The 21,090-nt window shown below is 49.6% G+C and overlaps 1 protein-coding gene across 1 annotated transcript; it reads right to left on the bottom strand.

The window, feature by feature from the left end:
* Positions 1 to 1,538: 1,538 nt before the first annotated feature.
* On the bottom strand, positions 1,539 to 20,981 carry Trim25 (tripartite motif containing 25). Its single transcript, XM_028878205.2, has 9 exons — positions 20,292 to 20,981; positions 15,781 to 15,876; positions 12,258 to 12,491; positions 8,356 to 8,524; positions 5,088 to 5,153; positions 3,587 to 3,610; positions 3,157 to 3,258; positions 2,979 to 3,077; positions 1,539 to 2,488 (listed from the first exon to the last, which is right to left on the bottom strand). Exons 1-9 carry the CDS (start codon positions 20,883 to 20,885, stop codon positions 1,959 to 1,961), a joined length of 1,914 nt encoding a protein of 637 aa, XP_028734038.1. The 5' UTR covers positions 20,886 to 20,981; the 3' UTR covers positions 1,539 to 1,958.
* Positions 20,982 to 21,090: the final 109 nt, after the last annotated feature.

The following is a 21,090-nucleotide window of genomic DNA, read 5'->3' as shown; positions in this document are numbered from 1 at the left end:
TTCTACTTCTCTAGACCTATATGTTTCCCAAGTCTAACTTGGTTCCAAACAAGGCTTTGTTTCAGAATTTCAGCGAAGATGCTTTTGGGCATCTTCAAATTCAGAGAAGAATCGCCAAGAATTTGTGCAGCAAAGGAAAAAAAAACCTTTCAAAGCCCACATATCATCTACAGGGACATGTTCCCTGCAAAGATGCTCCCAGGGAACAGATCATTCTTCTGGGAGAGGACACAGATCACACATCTGTCAGGAATGCCAATGCTAAGAGTCCTGGAATTCCATCACAAGATCTGAGATGAGTTATGTTCTCGGATATCCATCCATGGGAAAGGTCTAAGGGCCCTACCTTCCCTATGGTGACCTTTCTTCATAGGAAAGCTGACAGGAGGGAGCTCCCCACTTAGGAAAGAGAGCTGGACTCCTGTCATCCTGAGGCCAAATCCTCACATCTTCTGGATTTGACATCAATCAGTACAGAAGGAGGGCGGGGAGATCCCAGTCATCCATTCCTGCCCTTTAGTGGCCTGGGCTATTTTCACTGCATGAAAGACTGCAGAAAAAACAGCCACTGGCTGGACCTTCCTTGTTTTTTTTTCTTCTTATCTTTAAAAGTCCTCCTAACCTACAGTTCGTTCTACATGAGCATCAGCAATTGGCTCAAATGAGGAAGACAGCAGAAAGGACCAGGTTAGGTGATGGGTCTCGGACTCATCACTGGGCCCGCAGTCTGTGGCTAGGGAAAACCAGGAATACGGCTTTCTCCCACAGGTCTCTCAGGCAACAGGTCGTCACCTCAGCGGGTGATCTAGCATGGCTCCTGCGGCAACCACACACAGCCCATCCACATGACGGTAGGGAATGGGAATGTGGTCTGGCCGGCCACTTAACTGTGGTAGCCATGGAAGGCAAATGGTGGCCTTTATAGCCACAGCCCAGTATCTACAATCCAGAAGAGGGGGGACATTACTGCTGACTTACTAATGTCAAGGCAAGACATTAGTAAGAGCAGAGCCACCAGGCTCCCATTAAGCCAGCCAAGGTTCTGCTTCCCTACCCCACTCCCAGCACAGGCTATGGGAAGAAAGGCCTCCAACTCCATGGCCATGGTCAACATGTCCCTACTGAGATCTCCCCTTGGAGAGGGAGAGGCTCCATCTCACCTGGATCAGGGTTACCTTGACAAAAATTGACACCGGCTGATTCAGATCAGAGTTTGAAGCCTTATCTACAGAAGGTTCCTGGGAGGAAGGGTTATGTGGAAATTCAGAGTAGGAAGGAAGCTCTGCAGTAGAGCACAGAAAGGCCCTAGGATTCAATACCTAGCACCAGAGAGAGAATATATACACTGAACTCAAAAACTGGATTTGTTGTTATTGTTTTTTGAGACAGGGTTGCACTATGTAGCTTTGGCTGTCCTGAAACTCACTATGTAGACCAGGTTGGCCTTGAATTCATAAAGATCTGCCTGCCTCTGCCTCCCAAGTGCTGGGATTAAAGGTGTGTACCACTACACCTGGCCTTTTTTTTTTTTTTTTAAATCTAGAGCATAATCAAAACCCAAAGGTCTGAGGGCTACCCCAGAGTAGACATCCATCACCTGAGAAAAAACATGGCTACAGATTTTCTGTCAGACAACAGAGGCACTAATGATTTTACTCTCTGAAGCTTGGCCGAGTGGCTAGCAGCCTGAGATTTCCCAGAACACTGGGAGGAGCTCATCCTGCCCTCAGGGCACCAGGAGGTAGATAGGCTTCCCCACCCACAAGACAGTCACCCCACCCCTTTCTGAGCCAAATCTCCCCTTTTTATTCTCTCTGCCTCTTCCCCAGCTCCCCTCCCAATCTCAGGTGTTGGAGACTCAGAAGTTCTCCAAGTAGAATCCCCCCCTTACAGCGTTTTTACCGGTCTTGGATGTTCCCCAGCAAGTCCAAGTGTCCGAGGCTGGCCCAGTGGCCTGCCTACTTGGAGGAGCAGATGGAAAGCGTGGTACCCGCAGAGAACACCCAGAAGGCTGGGTACAGGGCTTCAGTAAAGTCCACCTTGAACTTGTACATCAGATAGACCTTTTCTGTGACAGCGAAGAAAATGACGAAGCCGTGGTCACAGTTGAGAAGCACACCGACGCGCGTGGTCTTGGTGTGGGGCAGAGTTTTCTCCACGTTGTTGTGCCAGGCACAGATCTTGTTGTTAAACCACTCCACACACCATGAGTTGGCGTTCCGGCCCAGGCGGCTCTCACGGCCCTGCCGCTCCATGCTGCCGTAGCAGATGCCCACGCCACAGAAGTTGTTCTTCTGCAGCTCCACCTCCCAGTAGTGGATGCCTTTCTTATAGCAATGCAGCCCCAGAACCTGAGAGCAGTAGGTGAACCTCTGGGGATGCGTCCGGTAGTGCTGGAGCCCGTCAGCCACAGAAGCGGTGGTGTAGTTGTCTGAAAGGACCACTTTGTTGTGGGCAGTATTGTAGTCGAAGACAACTTTAACGAAATCTGAGAAAACATCCCCCAGGGAATCAATGACAAGAGGCCCAAGGTACTTTCAATTTTAAAACTTTCCCTATCTATATATTTATTTTATCCATCTACCTATTCAACTACCCATCCACACATCCACATACCCATCCATCTATCTATTCACACATCATCCATTCACCCATCCATTCACTCGCCCACCCACTCACTTATCCATCTATCCATCTACCCACTCATATACACCTATCTATCCATCTACCCACTCATACCCACCCACCCACCCATCCATCCATTCAACTAACCATTCATCTCTCCAAACACCCACTCAAATACACACACATCATCTATCAACTCATGCAACTACCCACTCACTGGTCCATTGACCACCCACCCATTCATCTGTCTATTCATCCACCCACCTAACCATCTACCTGGCCACCCATTCACCTACCCATTGATGCATGTATCCACCCACCCACTCTTCCATCCACATAGCCAAGCTACTCACACTCCAGAAGCTCATCTCTGGACTTGGCTAAGAAGTTTTCTAGGATCTTATTTTTGAGCGCAGCAGAGTTTGGCTGTGGGGTGTTGGTTTTGGGTGTGGCTAGAAGAGAAACAGGGAGTGGTATTTACGACAAACTCAGGACAAATGGTAGATACTTCCCTTGGCCACAACAACTCACCCTCAGGGACAGTTGTTTTAAAGTCCATTGACTCTCCAGGAGCTCCAAAGGTGGGAAACTTGTTGGATGAGGAAGAGCTTTGGCTGGGGCCAGTAGCAGCAGCTGAGAGGTGAGCGAAAGACAACATGAAACAGCAGGATGACACAGAGGACTAGACGACCTCTCTTCCCTTCTATGACGATGACTTCCACAAACACATCTGACCAGCCAAGGCCACACAGGGAGTCCAGATAAGGCTCTTTATCTGTCTTATTCATTTACGATGGGCCCCCTCTCCCTGCTCAGACCTGCCTGCCTTCACAGCACACATGTGTAAGGATGGGTCCATTGTAGAGAGCCCTTGTTAAAGCAGGTCAACTGTTGCTCTCAACCTTAGCTCCAGACTCAAACAAGTCATGAAAACAAAAAGATACACAAATGCACAACTTACAGGCTTTCTTGGTCTTCTTTTCCTCTAAAAAAGAAAAGATTTGAGGATTAACAAAGTTTAAGGCACATTGCTATACCCAAAAGATCATAGGAACAGTCATCAGAATGCATTTGACTCATGCAAACTAAGAAAGGCTGACTTAACTGGAAACACAAGTGGGGAGCTGGCAACACACATCTACAAGGACAGGAACTGCCACCAGGGTCATGGGGGTACAGACTATTAGCAAATAGGAAGGGTTTACACTGATTTGGATAATGGTAAAATGGGACCCATTTGTCAAAAATGTATTTAACTGTACATTTAGGGTCTGTGTATTTTACTACAGGTAGATTAGAACGCTACAAAAAGGACAAAAAAAAAAAAGCAAGAAAGAGGAAGTCAGGAAAAAAAAAGTCTTGGTTAAGTGTTACACTCGTGCTTTAAAAACATCCTGCCTTCCCAAGAGCTCTTCCAAGCACACACTCTGTGGCCAGGTGTTCTAGTCCACAGAGAGACGAATGCCCATCAGTGGTTTGCTGAAGACCACTCCTCACACACTAGAAACCAGCAACAAACAGTAAGCAGCAGTAAGGCGCGCCCAGAGTCCTCTCATACCCCCGCACCCCACTAACAGCGGGGCACCTCGATGCCTTTTCATACTGACCTCGGGGAAATAGTCACAGCTTGCTCATTTAAGGGCTGTAAAGAGTTCTCACAAGCAGCCAGTGCTCTTAACCTCTGAGCCATCTCGCCAGCCCCAGGAAACCATTTTCTATGGCTCAGTGGGAGAGGTCAACAGGGGAAAACAGTGAGACACACGAGGCTGGGGAGACGGCTCAGTGGGCAGAGAGCACCGGCCATGCAAGCGTGAGGGACCCGAGTTCCGATCTTCAGAGCCCAGATAATGCCAGATGGGGCAGCACGCATCTGAAATCCCAGAACTCTTACGGCAAGATGGCACCCGGACACAGGAGACTCCCGGAAGCTCTCAGTGCAGTGAGCCTGGCTTATGCCATGGCAAACAAGAGACCCTGCCTCAAACAAGGTGGAAGGATAATGACTGGCACCCGAGGTGGAATTCTGACTTCTACACGTGCACCACACGTCCACAGTCCTCCACACAAACATAAACACACAGACATGCACACTAAAGACGGGAAAGCTGAGAGAGAGAGAGAGAGAGAGAGAGAGAGAGAGAGAGAGAGAAATACCGTAACCACGGTGTGCATTAAAGCCAGCTGGGTAGAAAGCACACTTAGTGGTGGGGTCTGGAGTATCAAATGTCCCTCCAACACATGACAGCTTTGGTGACTGTGCTATCCCACACAGCCAGTGTGGGTGGAAAAGTCACCTCTCCTACCCCAGCGGAGAACCTGTCTGCCCCCCCACACACACTTGCCATATGGGGCCTGTTGCAGAATGTTTCTCCAGTTGACACCCCGGTAAAACACTTGGGATGGTCTCAGCCAAGCACCCGTAAGCCACAGCCACACCAGAGAGGTTAGAGGAGACTACTCACGTGGGGTCTTCTTCGCAGGGCGTGTGGCCTTGGGTGTGGACTCTGCACCCAGATCTCCCAGGTCATCTGCGCCAGAGAAAAGGGATGGACTGGCTGTAGGTAGCTCCTCCCCACCCACTCCAAGAGCTAGGTTTGTCAAGGTTGTGGGCCGAACGCCCACACCGACGGCCCTCCCACTGACCAGCCACTCGTTTACAAGAGGCAGAAATAGCCGGGCGGTGGTGGCGCACGCCTTTAATCCCAGCACTCGAGAGGCAGAGCCAGGTGGATCTCTGTGAGTTCGAGGCCAGCCTGGGCTACCAAGTGAGCTCCAGGAAAGGCGCAAAGCTACACAGAGAAACCCTGTCTCGAAAAACAAAAAACAAGAGGCAGAAATAAAATGTTAGGAGGACCAATTTGTTTGCTCCTTCTCTTCTCTGCTTAAAAAAGGCAGCTGGGGTAAAGTGTCCTCCTTAGCACCCACCCAGCTCTGGGACTTCTCTGAGACTTGGTTTCTTTCGCCATCCCTGAAGGAGAACGCCAACTTGATGATGGCTGATGGAACCCCCGGAGGAGGTCAAGGTGTCTGGGGTGGAGTGGAGACCAGGCCAATCTCTTGTCCACTGGTTCTTTCTTCCCTCACTCGGCAGGCTAGTCACTCACAGATTTACCCCATGGGAGTGCTTCCAGAACTTTCCACGAGGTACCTCATCTTCACCTGTTTCAAAAGCCCTTCCGCAAGGGCACTGGGTCGGCCACACTGAGGTTTAAGGCCATCACCTGCCTTACTCAACAGGGCTTTTACTAATGGGTCAGGCTCTGTCCTCAGTACTATGGGACAGCTTTTAACAACAGATCGCCACAGTCCTAGCCTTCACAGAAGTCACCGCCTCATGAGGGAGATGGATGGGAATCTCAAGGAACAATAACATGGCACCTTTGTAAAGGATCCCAAAGGAAAAGGATCCTAGTCTAAGGAGTGGAAATGGGGCTGGCAAGATGGCTCTGTGGGTAAAGGAGCTTGCCACCAAACCTGAGTTCAATCCTCAGGACCCACACAGTGGAAAGAGAAAACTATGTGTTGTCCTCTGACCTCAAAACCTGTGCCATGGTGCGCATGTTCACATACATACACACACAAAACATACATATGTACACATACAAAATAAATAAACGTGTTTTCTTTTTAAAGGAGTGAGAATGTTGGTATGGGAACCTGGCAGATAAAATGTAAAGGAGGTTCAATGATTTTCACACAGTGAGAAGGAAGCCCAATGTGACGGTCCAAGTTAAACTGTCAGCTTGACAGAGTCTAGAATCACCTGGGAGATGGCCCTCTGCGCATGCCTGTGGAGGATTATCAAGATCACATGAACTCAGGTGGGAAGACACACACAGTCGGTGTACCTACTCCCTGAGTGGGGTGCTGGACTGCATAACATGGAGAAATCAAGGTGAGCTCCGATGTGCATACATTCATTGCTCTTCTGACGGAAGGTGTCACGTGACCAGCTGCCGCAAGCTCTGTGACCCTGACTTCCTGCTGTGGTGGTATTCTGTGCATGCTCTAACAAATAAAGCTTGCCCAAAGATCAGAGGGCAGAGCCAGCCACTAGTTAGCCATAGAGGCCAGAGAAGAAGCTCACTAAAGAGATATGAAGTGAATAAGTTAGAGACATCAGAAGATAGTTTTCAGTTGGTAATACAAGTTAGGAAAGGAAGTGAATTAGATACAACACTTTGGATTCACCAAAATAGAAATAATGGAGTATTTTCTCTGAATTTGCCAAGTGTTAATGGACTAGACATTACTGATGTAACTATTACCTATATATATAGTTTTCTTATATTAGTTATAATCTTTTTTATTTTAGACAAAAAGGGGAAATATGGTGATATTTTGTATATGCTCTAACACAAATAAAACTTGCCTGAAGATCAGAGGGCAAAGCCAGTCACTAGGTAGCCACAGAGGCGAGGCAGTAGTGGCACACACCTTTAATCCCAGCACTTGGGAGGTTGAGACAGGAAGTGATATGGCTGGGCAGAGAAAGGAATATAAGGCACGAGGAGAAAGGAGCTCAGTCCTTTTCAGCTGAGGAGTTGGTGAGGTGAGACCCGGCTGCGGCTTGTTCCTTTGTCTCCCTGATCTTCCAGCATTTACCCCGATATCTGGCTCCGGGTTTTTTATTAAGAACAATTAGGATTCGTGCTACATCCTGCCATGATAGACTGCAACTTGAGCTGTTTGCTCAAGTTTCAAAAAATGATCCTGCCTCAAAATGAAAATGTTCAAAAGGGTCGTGTGGTAGAGCACTTGCCTAGTATATGAAGGCAGGTTCAGCTGGCAGGACAGCCAAACCCAATTGTACAATAAAACAGTGGAAAAGAATCAGCTGGTGAAGAATGGTGATGCTCCAAGCCACGTGTGTTGGGAGGATATGTACAAAGGTCCTGTGGCAAGAAGCACGGCCCTGAGAGATTGACTGTAGAGACGTGTGTGAGGGGTTGGGGGACAGTATCTAATCTGGCTTGTCAGCCAAAGTCAAGGATCTGGTCTGTCACCTTAGGACAATGGAAAGCCCCCAGGGTTAGGATGAAAACAAGATGATATCTACAGCTTGAAAAATCCTTCCTGGATACAGCAGCAGATGCAGCCGGACCTTGGAGGAAGCTAGCTAGCATGGTCATAGAGCACAAGTGATGGAGTCAGACAGCAGGCAGGTGGTGTCTGCACTGGGCTCAGTGGGCAGAGGCAGAAGAGAAAGAAAATTGGATGGCCAGGTGTGGCAGTACACACCTGTCATCCCAGGACTTGGGAGGTGGCGGATGGCCTGGGCTACACAGAGAGACCTCGTTTCAAAATACCAAGGGTTGGGTATACAGGTCTGTGGTGGAGTGCTTGCCCAGCATACACTGGGATCAGTCCCCAGAATTGAGTGGGGGTGGGGGTGGGGGGGTGGGGGGGGTGTATGTAAAGCAGTGAAGCATGATGGTGGCTGAGACGTGGAGGAAAGAAAGAAAAAGGAGAGGTGTGGAACCAGCCATTGGTCCACCAAACACACTGGCAATCCAGAGTCACCCCAAATCCGTCTAAGCCGGCCTCCAGAGGCCATCAGAACACTGAGCCTCACACCTCTTTTTGGAAGGATAGTTGTTACCTCCTGACAAAGCGGAGCCACAGCCAGTGGAGAACGTGGTTTCCAAACCCCTGAAATTTAAGTCCCAACGTTCCGGATCACACCCTAAGGCACCAAAGGAACCATCAGCGTGGGGTCACTGCTGTTACCTGAGCCAGGGGACTCCTCAACCTTCTTCTGTAGCTGCTTGAGGGAGCGCCTCAGCTCACCCTTGAGGTCCAGCGCGCTCTGGTAGACCCCCTTTATCAACTCGTGGTCTGCGTCTACCTTGGGGATGTAGACTGGTTTTGTTGACGTCCCTTGCAATTTTGCAGCTTTCTGGAAGAAAGCCAAGTTGTTAAGTATAGGCAATTTGAGGGAAACCAGGGCCTGGGCTCTATCCTCATCAACCCCACAAGACGTTTCCTATATTACCCATGAAGGTGCCTGCTTCGATCACAAGCCCACGGTCACCAGTGATTGAAGCGCTTCTTTAAGAACTGGAGTTGGGGGCTGGAGAGATGGCTCAGCCTGTGAAGAGCACTGGCTGATCTTCCAGAAGTCCTGAGTTCAATTCCCAACAACCACATGGTGGCTCACAACCATCTATAATGGGATCTGATGCCCTCTTCTGGCACACAGGTATACATGTAAACAGAGCACTCATACATTATAAGTTAAATTAAATTAGCCAGGGCCTTTAATCCCAGCACTAGGGAGGCAGAGGCAGGTGAATCTCTGTGAGTTCGAGGTCAGCTTGGTCTACAGAACGAGTTCCAGGATAGACTCCAAAAGCTACGGAGAGAAACCCTGCTACACAGAGAAACCCTGTCTCGAAAAAAAACAAAAACAAAAAAATTAAATTAAAAAAAAAAAAAAGAAGAAGAAGAACTGGAGCTGGAAGGACCTCAGAGGTCACTTGTCTTACAAATCCGGAAAGAGGTCTAGACATAGTAAGTGACTTGGCAGCAACGGTGCCAATGATAGGCACAGACACGATGGCCCATCTCTGGAGCTCCCCTCCTCCTCCCAAGAGATACAAGACCCTCCCACCCCAATGAAGCCCTGACCGAAGGTCTGATAATGGGCAGGAATGTCTCATGGCATTCAAGGACATCTTCTATGGGATGGGGGTCGGGATGGGGGTGTCACTGAAGTTGGAAAGCTATTTCACTAACTTGAGTTCTCCACACTGAAGGGGACTCAGACAAGGACTTCGAATCCTTTCCCAGAGAACTCAGCAGTTCTTGGCCACAGGAATGAGCTTCCAGGGGCAGCATCAAACCTCCACCAGGGTACCAGTAGGCATCACACACAGAGGAAGCTCCATCGCTCCTGTACTGAGCAGAGAACCTGGGTCCTTGGGGGACCACACCAGGTAGACCACAGAGATCTGGGTCCTGCACCCGAAGGGTGAGGGAGAAGGGGGAGTGATGTGTGGCAGGCTGCCAAAGGATGCACAAAAAGAAACACATCTAGAAATGGCATCATTGGTGCTGGGGTGGCGGTGGAGTGTGACACAGAGGAGCAGCAGGTGGCAACTGAAGGTCAAGGGGTCTCAGCCCACCAGGAGGAAACTCTCTGATGGGTGAATCATTTGGGCAAGGCCACCAGACCACAGACCCCGGAATATCTTTTGCTTCTTCTGTGCCTTCACATGTTTGCTGCTGCCATCTTTCTCTGGTATCCGGCATGGTGTGCACGGGTGTGGGTGTGGGGAGATCCCCAGTGCCTCTGATGTAATGTGTTCATCCCGTGGAAATTTCCTGGGCATTTTTTTATCTGTGGATTGTCATGAAGATGATTCCTCCCTTGATTGTGCTGTCAAATTGATAATAATAATGATAGCTTATACAGAGTTTTGATGAATAAAAATAAATACAAGGAAGTGTTTCACAGCTAAGGCCAATGAGCCACCTAAGAAGCCGCTATAGATCATAGCTCAGGTTAGTGAGTAAGGAAAACAATCAAGTCTCCCAGGAGCCTGTCTGGCTCTTACTCTCTTAATGCTGAAAAGACCCAGTTACAGGTTTCAGTGTGCATCATTAGCTAAAACAAAGCTTCAAAATAACTTCAGATGAGACCAGATGCTTTGCTAATAGTTTTAAGATAAATAACCCCAGAAAACAATCCAAAGTTCATAAGGACACATAGCTGAGCTGTCTGGTTCATTAGGCTAGAGTTGAAAATACAAAGCAGCCCGACTGTTGCTAGGTCTGGTTGATGATCAAAGGTGATGATTGATTCCTTGTATCCATGCCTGACCTCAACTTTCTTTCTTTCTTTTCTTTCTTTTTTTTTAAAAAGATTTATTTATTTATTATGTATACAGTGTTCTGTTTGCATGTATCACTGCAGGCCAGAAGAGGGAGCCAGATCTCATTACAGATGGTTGTGAACCACCATATGGGTGCTAGGAATTGAACTCAGGACCTCTGGAAGAACAGTCAATGTTCTTAACCTCTTAGCCATCTCTCCAGCCCCATGACCTCAATTTTCTGATATAAGAAACTACTGATGAATGGGTATGTACCCTGAAGATTCAAAGTTCAGCTAACTGACTTGTTTTTTATGTATAAAAGTTAAGGTTTATGATTCCTTTAAAATTCCTTATAAGATTACCTTTCAAGATAGATAATTAAGTGATTGATTCTTTCTTTGTCACTACAATTTACAGCCTGTCGACAAAAGAGTTGGTTGAGAAAAAAAAAGTTCCTTGCTTACTCATGATCTATTAATCTGTGTGTGACAAGTCACTTACACACTTAGATATATAGTATGTGGGTTATGGAGATGACCCTGTTTTTAATCATACAAGGGAAATGAAAAACATGTTTCTACTTAGAATCATTCACTTGAAAAATGGAATGTAACCCCTTTGTGACTCCTGTATTGCCTGAAAGATTTTGTTGGGGGTATGGAAGCTGTAGAAAAACATGAGAACAGAAAAATGAAGAAAATCATCAAGAGAGGGCCAGTGTTTTTTTTCCCTGAGCCCCTCAGATAGAAGAAAAGTCTTAGCTTACACTGACGCTGTGGATTCCTTTCCAGCCCCAAGCTGGCTGGAGGCTGGTCCCCCAGGTGGTAACTGCACCACTAATAATATGTAACAGCGGGACCCAAGGGGTGGCCCTGGAAAAAGGGCATAATCCACTGGGCAGAGGAGGTCAACATCATGTGCTCACTCGGTGGAAATAAAAAGAGTGTGGCGCCTGCTGTAGTCAGAACACAGGCACGGACAAAGATGAGCTGGACTGCAAAGACCAAGTCTGGACAGCGTGGATCTCACTCACGGACCACGCTAAGAAGCACAGTGCCTGATGGAGCAGGAATAGCGCTTCAGAAAGAGATTTTCGGGGACCACGTGAGGGAGGATGGGAAGAGAAGGTAGACACCTGTACAATGAGTGACGTACTAAGATGGTCCCAAGAGTCTCCTCTTAAACACACCCTCCATAACCATCTCCTCAAGTACGGGGCAGATGGGGAAGGATGTTCCTGCCCAACAGACTTACAAGGAACCACAGAGGAGATACACCACAGGGACAATGAAGACATCAAACCAGTCGAAACAAGTAATCAAACGGGCGATTAGCCTGGGTGAGCCAGGATACTTAACCGGGTAAAAGACCTTAATAGAGAAAGGCGGGCCTTCCTAGAAGGAGGAATGTTTCTGCTGGCTTGAGGATGCACATGCTGCCAAGTTGAAAAAAAGCCTCAGCCGAGAGCCAGCAAGAAAGTGTGCACTTGGTCTATCGCCCCAGGAACTAAAATTCTGCCAGAAGCCAAGTGCACTTGGAAAACAACCCTGCAGTCCAAAATCACTACAGCCCAGCCTGCAGCTAGACCGCTGATATCACGTCAACAACCAGGAAGCCACACCCAGATGCCGAGCCAAGGGAACAACAGGATAATAATCAGATGTTCTCCAAAGCCCCGAAATTCAGGTGAACTATTGCAGAGCATAGAAACAGAACGTGTCTCTGGGACATCCAGCCCCAACTCCGTGAGGTCCAGGCTACTACCAACCCTGGGATGCTAACACGCACAGCAGCAGCCTCATCATGACTCACCTCCAGAAACTCAAATTCGTCCGCTTTGGCCAAGGTGAGTTCCACCTCTGCCTTCAGTTTCTGCATCTCATTCCTCTTCTTGACAAGAACCTGGTAGATGGTCTCCAGCTTTCCGAAGACCCTCTTCTCCTCCTCCTTCAGCTTGCGTGTGGAGCTGGTCTCCGCCGAATCAATGACAGCTTTCATTTCCATATATTCTAGTCTCAGCTGTTCCATCTTCCTGTTCATAGCGTCCTACGAGGCCAAGATGAAGGGGCTCCTGTCAGAGTGCTGAAAAGGCTAAGGCCATGCTCCCGTGCGTCGGTGAGAGGGGAGCACCAGGAACTGTATGACACTTTATGGCACCACTCTGGGCAGCCATTTGGCAATGTCCCATCCATGTGGAGGTGATCACATCCCCAAGACCCAGCAACCCCAATTCCTAGGAAAACACTCTAAGCACCTGCCCCAGAAGCACTTAAAAGAATGTTCACCCCTGTCTCAAAAAAACCAAAAAAATAAATAAATAAAAAAAAATAGAAGAAGAAGAAGAAGAAGAAGAAGAAGAAGAAGAAGAAGAAGAAGAAGAAGAAGAAGAAGAAGAAGAAGAAGAAGAATGTTCACAAGTGCTGGGCAGTAATAGCGCACACCTTTAGTCCCAGCACTCCGAAGGCAGAGGCAGGTAGATCTATCTCTGAGTTCGAGGCCAGCCTGGTCTACATAGTGAGTTCCAGGATGGCCACGGATATACCAAGAAACCCAGTCTCAGAAAGCAAACAAAACAAAACAAAACAAAAAGAACGTTAACAAGCAGAGCCAGGTATGGTGACTCACAACTGTAATCCCAGCCTTTGGGAGGCTGCGACAGGAGGACCAGGAGTTCAAGGTCATCCTTGACCACATAGCATACTTGAGGCCAGCTTGGGCTGCGTGTGACCCTTGTCTCCAAACTGGAGGAGGGGAGACAACTGTTCACAAGCAACGTAAGTGAACTGGTCACACGGGCACATGTTTATTACTCCAGTTCCTCTGGAGACCCAGGCAGGAGGGTCGCTTGAGCCCAAGTGCCTGTGGCTAGCCTGGGCAATACAGTAAGACTATCTGCCTCCCAAGTGCTGAGATCAAAGGCATGCACCAACCATTACTGCCAGGCTGAGATACTAATTAGGGGGAGGGGGGATTGTTTGCTTGTTTTGTTGTTGTTGTTTTTTGAGACAAGGTTTCTCTTGCAGCGTTGGAGCCTGTCCTGGAACTCGCTCTGTAGACCAGGCTGGCCTCGAACTCAGAGATCCACCTGCCTCTGCCTCCCAAATGCTGGGATTAAAGGCATGCACCACCACCATGGGGTATTAATTTCTTAAGGCAGAGGCAGCTCCTAGTAAATTTGTAAAAGAAGGCATGAAACAATTTCAAAAAAATTCCTAAAGAAGTTCATTTTCTAGAGGTCTCCCTTTGAGTGTTACATGTGGCTTCTGAGCATTTGAAATGTGCCCAGTCCAAGAAGAGATGTGTCATAACTTGTGAGTAGACACTGGATGTCAAAGACTTGATACAACCGGGTGGTGGCGGTGGCGCATGCCTTTAATCCCAGCACTTGGGAGGCAGAAGTGGGCAGATCTCTATGAGTTTGAGGCCAACATGGTCTACAGAATGAGTTCTAGGACAGCCAGGGCTATACAGAGAAACCCCGTCTCAGAAAAAAAAACACACACACACACACAAAAAAAAAAAAAAAAAAAAATCAGAGTTGCCTAGGACATTTCTGGTAGACAGTGTTGCTTTAACAGTCGTATTTTTGAACAAATTTCTTGGGTAATAGTTTAGAATCAATAGTTTAGAATCAAACATGACAAACAAAAATACACACTGTGCACCAAAAGAGTGGAATTCAATTTTTTAAAAACGGTTACATTTATTATTATTAATTAGTACTATTGTTGTTGTTGTGTGCACAGGACCCCAAGAGGTCAGAGGACAACTTTCAGGAGTTGGTTCTCCTCTTCCACTGGTCTTGGGGATCACACTCAGGTTGTCAGGCTGGGCAGCAAGCACCTTTGCCCACTCCGCCATCTTGCTGACCCTCAACTCTCTCCGACCCTTCACTCTACTTCCTCTTGGGAACACCAACACCTTTCTGTGTTCATTTCCTCCTTCGCTCTTTAGGAAAAGAACGCCCCAGGGTGTCAAGTGGGTATACAGCTTCTCAGACTACATTTCCCAGAGTCCCCTGCAGCTAGGCCTGGCCAGGATGGCTAGGTGACTAAGTTCCTTCCAGTAAGGCAAGGCTAGAAGTGGTATGTGCAACACCACACTGATTGCTTAAATGGAAATTGCTTGTGGCTGGTATCTCCCATCTTGTTCCCCTTTTCAAAGGCTAGGGCAAGCAGGTAAAGGTAACCCAGTGTAAGGACCCAGCTTGGCGTGAATTTTAGCATCTTGGTCATAAGTGCCAGATGACCCCAACATAAATCCCAAACCCTACAGGACATGTTAATAGTGCTGGGATTAAAGTTATGTGCCGCCATCACCACCTGGCCCTTCTCTTCTTCTAAGAGCAGGTCTTACTACGTAGTCCTGGCTAGCCTAGAACTCACAGAGATCCAACTGTCTCCAATTCCTGAGTTCCTGGAATTAAAGGCGTGTACCACCATGCCTGGCCTATTTATTTATTCTTAAATTTTTGTTTACCATTGGGGTGGAGGCGTGTACCACGGCATGGGTTTGGAGGTCAGAGGTCAACTCTGTGGGGTCGGCTCTCTCCTTCTGCCTTTGCTTGGATTCCAGGGATTGAACTTGGGGTGTCAGGCTTACACATCAATCACCTTTACGAACTAAGCCATCGTTCTCGGCCCCTTACCCTTAATTTTTAATGATTCTCCCGAGGCTGGGCTTACAGATAGTTTTCAATTTGTGTGTAAAAGGCTATTTCTCGGACATGTTGGTTTTTCAGAGACAGGGCTTCTCTGTATTGCCCTGGCTGTCCTGGGACTCACTCTGTAGCGTGAGTCTCACCAGTCTGGCCTTGAACTCATAGAGATCCGCTGGCCTCTGCCTCCCCAGTGCTGGGATTGCTGGCATTTAAAGGCATGCATCACCACCACTCGGGGCTTTTTTTTTTTTTTTTTTAAAGACAGAGTTTCATGCTGGGCATGGGGGTGCACGCCTCTAATTCCAGCACTCAGGAGGCAGAGGCAGGCAGATCTCTGTGAATTCAAGGCCAGACTAGTCCACATAGTGAGTTCCAGGACAGCCAGGACTACATAGTGAGACCCTATCTCAAATACAAAAACAAAACAAAAGACAGGGTCTCAGGGACCCAGGCTGGTCTGGAACTCACTATGTAACCAAAGATGACCTTGAACTTCTGATCCCACTGCACCAGTTTCTACGGTACTAGGATGAAACCCAAGGCTACAAGGAGCTACACAAGCCCTCTACCGACAGAGCTACACTCCCAGTCACGTCCAGGTCCTAACTGTGCCCCTCCTCCCTGAAGGATGATGGTGTTTGGGGGTTTCCAGGCTGGAGTGGGGGAGTCACTCACCTGCACACTCTGCTGCTTGGCTCTCACATCCTCCAGCGCTTTGGATGCCCCGCTGATGTGACTGTACATGATGGTGAGCTTATGCCTCAGTTTGATCTGTAGAGGACATGCCCAGGGTGAGAGATCCCCTCTTTACCCAGCCTCCCAGCCCCCGCCCCACTGGGGGCCAGTCTCACCATCCACCCCACTGGTACTTCTGCCTACCCTGGGATTCTTGTGTTTGATGCCCCCCTTTATCCCTTAGGCAGACAAAACAGATACGTTTAAGACTTGGAACCAAAATGACCTTTCGAAACCCTGTTCCCAACTATGTGTCTTCCGCCTATTTCCTTGGCCGTGAACAGATACCACTGTATCCACCTCCAGGGGCTATCAGGAAGATTAACCAATGCACAGTCCATGCTCTGAGCACAGTCTGGATCTGCCTAAGGCCATGCTAAATGTCGGCTTCTATTCTAACACATTTCTTTCCTACTACTCATTTTACCGCGCATGAAATCCAAGCAAAGCGAACAGTGCGCGGGCAAGCTCACAGGGACGTAACGATCTGGAACAGTTGCTTCTGTAATGGCTGGTGAGGTCACTCGCCCTATCCCAGCAAACACCCACGAAAGCAGACAAAACACCAAAGTAAAGATACGCTACAAGATGCTGGAGAGCTAACAAAGCAGTGCAGTTTCCAGGAGAAGGGGGCCAGTGAAGGAGCCCGACACTCAAGGCTGCCATCCCCAGAGGGGCCTTCGAACTGTGGAAGGAAGCTAGGCGAGGCTTTGTCAGCTCCAGCAAGGCAGGGACAAATATCAAACTGTACTTGGCCACCCCAGGCTGGGGCCACCCAAAGGCCAGGAATCAGGATAAGCTGGTAACCGGGACTTGAAACAGCTAAGCTGATTCAAAACCATCTGGCTCTTAGCCACCTCCAGAAGCAACGGTCTCCTCTGTGCCTGCTAAGATGGATGGTGGCCTACAGCGTTGAGAAGCAGCACTCACCGCCATCATGAGGGCACTCTCCTAGCACCTGACACCTAGTAACTTTTTAAAGCGAAGAGCAATGCCTAGAAGGGACATCGAGGCACAGAGGACTTGGGTGACTCGCCCAAGACCACATTGTTAGTAATTGGCACAGCCAAGGTTCTGGTACTAAACTTATATAGACAAGTGACCAAACTGTGTATGTTAGGAATTTCGAGGGGAAAAACAAAACAAAACAAAACATTTTCTTCCCCTGACCAACTAGCCCAACACCCTGTCGCCCTCTCTCCTACTTTGCTGGAGGCTGGATTTCAACCATCCACTGTCACATGTAAAGGCCGGATACAGAGATCAAGGCTGCGCAAACTCTAGCCAGAAGGGCCCAGGTCAGTGATGTTTGACTCAAACTCTGTGACACAGCCCTTCCCCCAGGCCTTCAACGGTGACGGAGACGGATTTGGGTTAAAGGGCAAACCCAGGCAGAGCCTGCCTCCCCGAGCTAGAAGAGACTTGAGAACACACGGGAGCTAGCAACTGGCTCACTTCTTCCGGAACCGCACTATGAGCCCTCCACGCGGAAAGGTTTATCCACTATTAATCAAACCAGGTACCAGTCCCCTCATTGTGGATGGGGGTCCACTCCTCCCCACTCCAAACCAAAGAGAAGCAGCTCAAGGACTTGGGTGCCGATAATAGTCCACTGACCAAGGATAAAGAACCGTTCGAAGTTTGGGGGAGCTTGTTGCAGACCAAGGACCTGGATCCTCCACATGGGAGAGAATGGAATCCTGAGTCTGCACGCCCAAAACAAGCAGCCAAGATACCCAAGACTGAGTCGTGTTTGGGGTTGGCGTTTGAAACAGCAAAAGCAACAGCCAGGTTGAAAAAGACAAGGGCGGGGCGGTGGTGGCGCACGCCTTTAATCCCAGCACTCGGGAGGCAGAGCCAGGCGGATCTCTGTGAGTTCCAGGTCAGCCTGGTCTACAGAGTGAGTTCCAGGACAGGCTCCAAAGCTACACAGAGAAACCCTGTCTCAAAAAAAAAAAGAAAAGAAAAGAAAAGAAAAAAAAAAAGAAGAAAAAGACACGGGCACAAAGTTGGCAGGGGAATCCTGCTATCAGGATTAAAAAGACAGCAGGAATGGCCACTGGCTCCAGCTCTAGGCAAAAAGGCAGAACGAGAGCTGAGGCTCAGGCCTGGCCAGGCAGGCCCCTCCTGCCTCGGAGAATAGGGACTTCTAAAAGCACCCTTCCTGGAAGCCAGGTTACTGCAGGAATCAGTGGGAAGTCCTCTTGACTGAGACAGAGACAGTAAGGATAGTGTGTCCCGTCTGGGGCGGCCCCAGAGCACGGGGTGCCTCATCTACTCAGGCCCAATAACAAAAATCGTAGTAACCTATATGGAGGTTTTGCAGGAAGTTGCTTTTTATAGACTGCCTCGTCTACTTTGTTTTATTGGTTTTGTTTTCTTAATTTTTATTACATTTATTCATGATCACGTGCATATGGATGGCAAGTCAAAGGACAACTTGCTGGATGGAGCTGGTTCTCCTTCTACCATATGGGTCCCAGGGACCAAACTCAGGTCACAGCCTTGGTGGCAAGTGCCTTTCTTTACTAGCCGAGCTAACTCAATGGCCATTTGTTGTTGTTTTGAGACAGTCTCAACCCGGAACTAACCTGCAACTATGTAGTCCCGGGCTGGCCTCAAACTCCTGATGCTCTCCTCGCCTAAGCCTCCCAAGTGCTGGAATTATAGGCATGAGCCACCATACCGTGAGCTTCACCCCTGTTCACTATAACCCGAGACCAGCACCACTGTGTCCCCCATTTTATCATTGTGCATCTGGAAGCTACCAGAGGGGTTGGGATTTCAGCCCAGACCTTGGCAGCGGATCTGGTAGGAACCTCCTAAGGACCAGGCCTTCTGACACTGGGTCCTGCCTCCGAAGTGCTCCCCAGGAGGCCCAACCTTCCCAGAGATCTGCAGGGACTTGCCTTAAGCCGAACAGCTAGCTCTGAGGGACACAGCAGACACCCCAGGCTCCGAAGGCCAGGCAGACTTCCTTCTAGAACAGGTAGGATCGGAGGTGTCCATACCCGCAGGGGGTAAACTCAAAAGATGTACCTTTAGGTCCAACTGCCAAGATTCAGGGGGAAACCGTCCTGAGGAACCTGGCTAAGACCCAGAGAGCCAGGCAAGGGCTGTGGCAAGAGGGAGCAGAGCTGGAATCCCATTTCCTGGCACCACCACAAAGCCTGCCAACCTCACCCAGGCTTACGATTCCTTTCACAACATTGGGACGGGCCTCAACTTCCCAGACATTTGACATTGAAATGAGATCAGATCACACTTTGACAAATGTGGGAAAGAGGGGCAGCTTCTGCTGAGTCCACAGGGGGAAAATAGGAGCCGATAAAACTAAAGGCCCCCAAATCATCGCAACCCTGGAAGGCCGTCAAGACTACCCCCCTTCCCTCTACCTCCCTCCACTCTCCCCACTCCCCTACCCCCGTCTTTATCAAGGTGGACCCAGGTCCAGAGGCTAAATCCCTGCTCAATTTCACACAGCAAGATGGACTAACTTGCCAGGCATGGTGGAACATGCCTTTAGTCACCGCATTTGGGACCCAGGGGCAGGCGGGATTTCTGTGAGTTCGAAGCCAGCCTGGTCTACATAGTGAGTTCCAGGGCACCCAGGACTAACTACATGGCGAGACCCTGTCTCTAAATAAATAAATAAATAAATAAATAAATAAATAAATAAATAAATAAATAGATGAACCACACCATGTGCAACAGTACTGGCTTTCCCTGAAGGTCACATGCAGAAATTCCTTGGGGCTCTGTCCACCCTCCCTGTCTATTAGAACTCTCCGGATCAACACAGGCTTCTGCTTACAAGCCTCCAAGAACGCTCCACGCTCTGGACTCAACAGATGTGGACACCAGTGTGGTCTACGGGAGTAGAACAAGAAACTCCTCGCACTGTGAGTCAAGGAGGCTTGGTTCCCAGCTGCTGGGAACAATTACTGCATTAGCGTTGCTAAGCTAACTTCTCAGGGCCTGTTTTTCTGAACTGCGGAAGGAACTAAAGGAACACAGTTCTTACAGGCAGCCAGGATCCGGAGGGAGAGGCGAGGTAACACCCCAGGGTACACAATCAATATTCAAAACTACTAAACACCGCTGGGCAAACGCCTGCAGGCTTGGGGGCAGGCACCCTTACCTGCGCCTTCAATTGTCTGCTCCGTAAAATGGACATGAGAGGATTGGGGAAAGCAGGCAATGGATAAGGGGGAGGCTATCTAGTGTCCCCGTCCCCCACCCTCGCTTGGTCAGTGGGGATGGCCCCCTACTGCCCAACTCAGACGGTGGCCTATGGAGCCTAGGGCTTATGGGTCGTGTGAAGAGGTGGCTCTGTGGCCCAGTAAACCTATCTCCTCCGGCAACTCACTGTACTAGATACCCAGGGCGGGCCCTCTCCACAATTCAACTGGCCCGGGTTGCCCTCTACACCGTCACTGGCCATTCCCTACCTCCAGGTCGACGCTGGCCTGGCTTAGGGGTGTCGGGGAGCAGGTCTTGTGCTCTACCAGGCAGACATGGCAGATGCACTCGCCGTGCTCGGGGCAAAACAATTCCCGAAGACGGTTGTGCTGGGGGCATTTGCGGCGCAGCAGGTCGCGGACGGGTGGCTGCAGGGAGTGGTCCTGAAAGGCGGGACTGTCGAAGTGCGGTCTCAGGTGCTCCTGGCAGAAAGAGGCCATGCACACGAGGCACGTCTTCACCGCGACCTCCTTCAGGCAGTGGTCACAGGCCACCTGGGTGGCTGAGCTGGAAGTGGCGGAGCGTGCAGGGGGGATCCAGTCGTCCACCGGCGTCCGTGCCTGCTCGGCTTGCAGGAACTGCTCCACCACTGCGCACAGCACCGTGTTCTTGTGCAGCTGCGGGCGCACCTGGTACACCGTGCGGCATTGCGGGCACCGGTACGGCGGGCCCTGGACGACCCACGTCTCATCCAGGCACGACCTGCAGAAGTTGTGGCCGCATGGGGTGGTGACGGGTTCCTTGAAGGGCTCCAGGCAGATGGAGCACGACAGCTCTTCGGCCAGAGGAAAGAGCTCGGCCATCGCGCTCCTGGGGGCACCCGACGGGACGCGCGGGGACAGCAGTCGACACCACCGCGCGCGGGGCTGGGGAAGCAGCGAAGGAAATGAAACTGGACAGGAGGGGCGGCGCCCTGGGCTTTCAGGAAGTCACGTGGGTCCCGGGAGGGGCGCGGGCGAGAAGCCTCTGGGCTGGTGTTGGGAGCTGAAGGTGGGGCCACACGCAGAG

This window comes from Peromyscus leucopus, chromosome 8b, assembly GCF_004664715.2.
Source record: "Peromyscus leucopus breed LL Stock chromosome 8b, UCI_PerLeu_2.1, whole genome shotgun sequence".
In the NCBI taxonomy this organism is placed as follows: Eukaryota; Metazoa; Chordata; class Mammalia; order Rodentia; family Cricetidae; genus Peromyscus; species Peromyscus leucopus.
This window is presented reverse-complemented; position numbering and strand designations above follow the sequence as displayed.

Bases quoted from the DNA above. Each gene is read 5' to 3' on its own strand.
- Trim25 (XM_028878205.2), bottom strand. From the start codon at position 20,885: ATGGCCGAGCTCTTTCCTCTGGCCGAAGAGCTGTCGTGCTCCATCTGC. The intron at 15,877-20,291 runs GTAGGGAATGGC...TGTCCTCTACAG, and splicing joins AGGCCAGCGTCGACCTGGAG to ATCAAACTGAGGCATAAGCT. The intron at 3,611-5,087 runs GTGAGTAGTCTC...TTTCTTTTTTAG, and splicing joins CCCTGCGAAGAAGACCCCAC to AGGAAAAGAAGACCAAGAAA.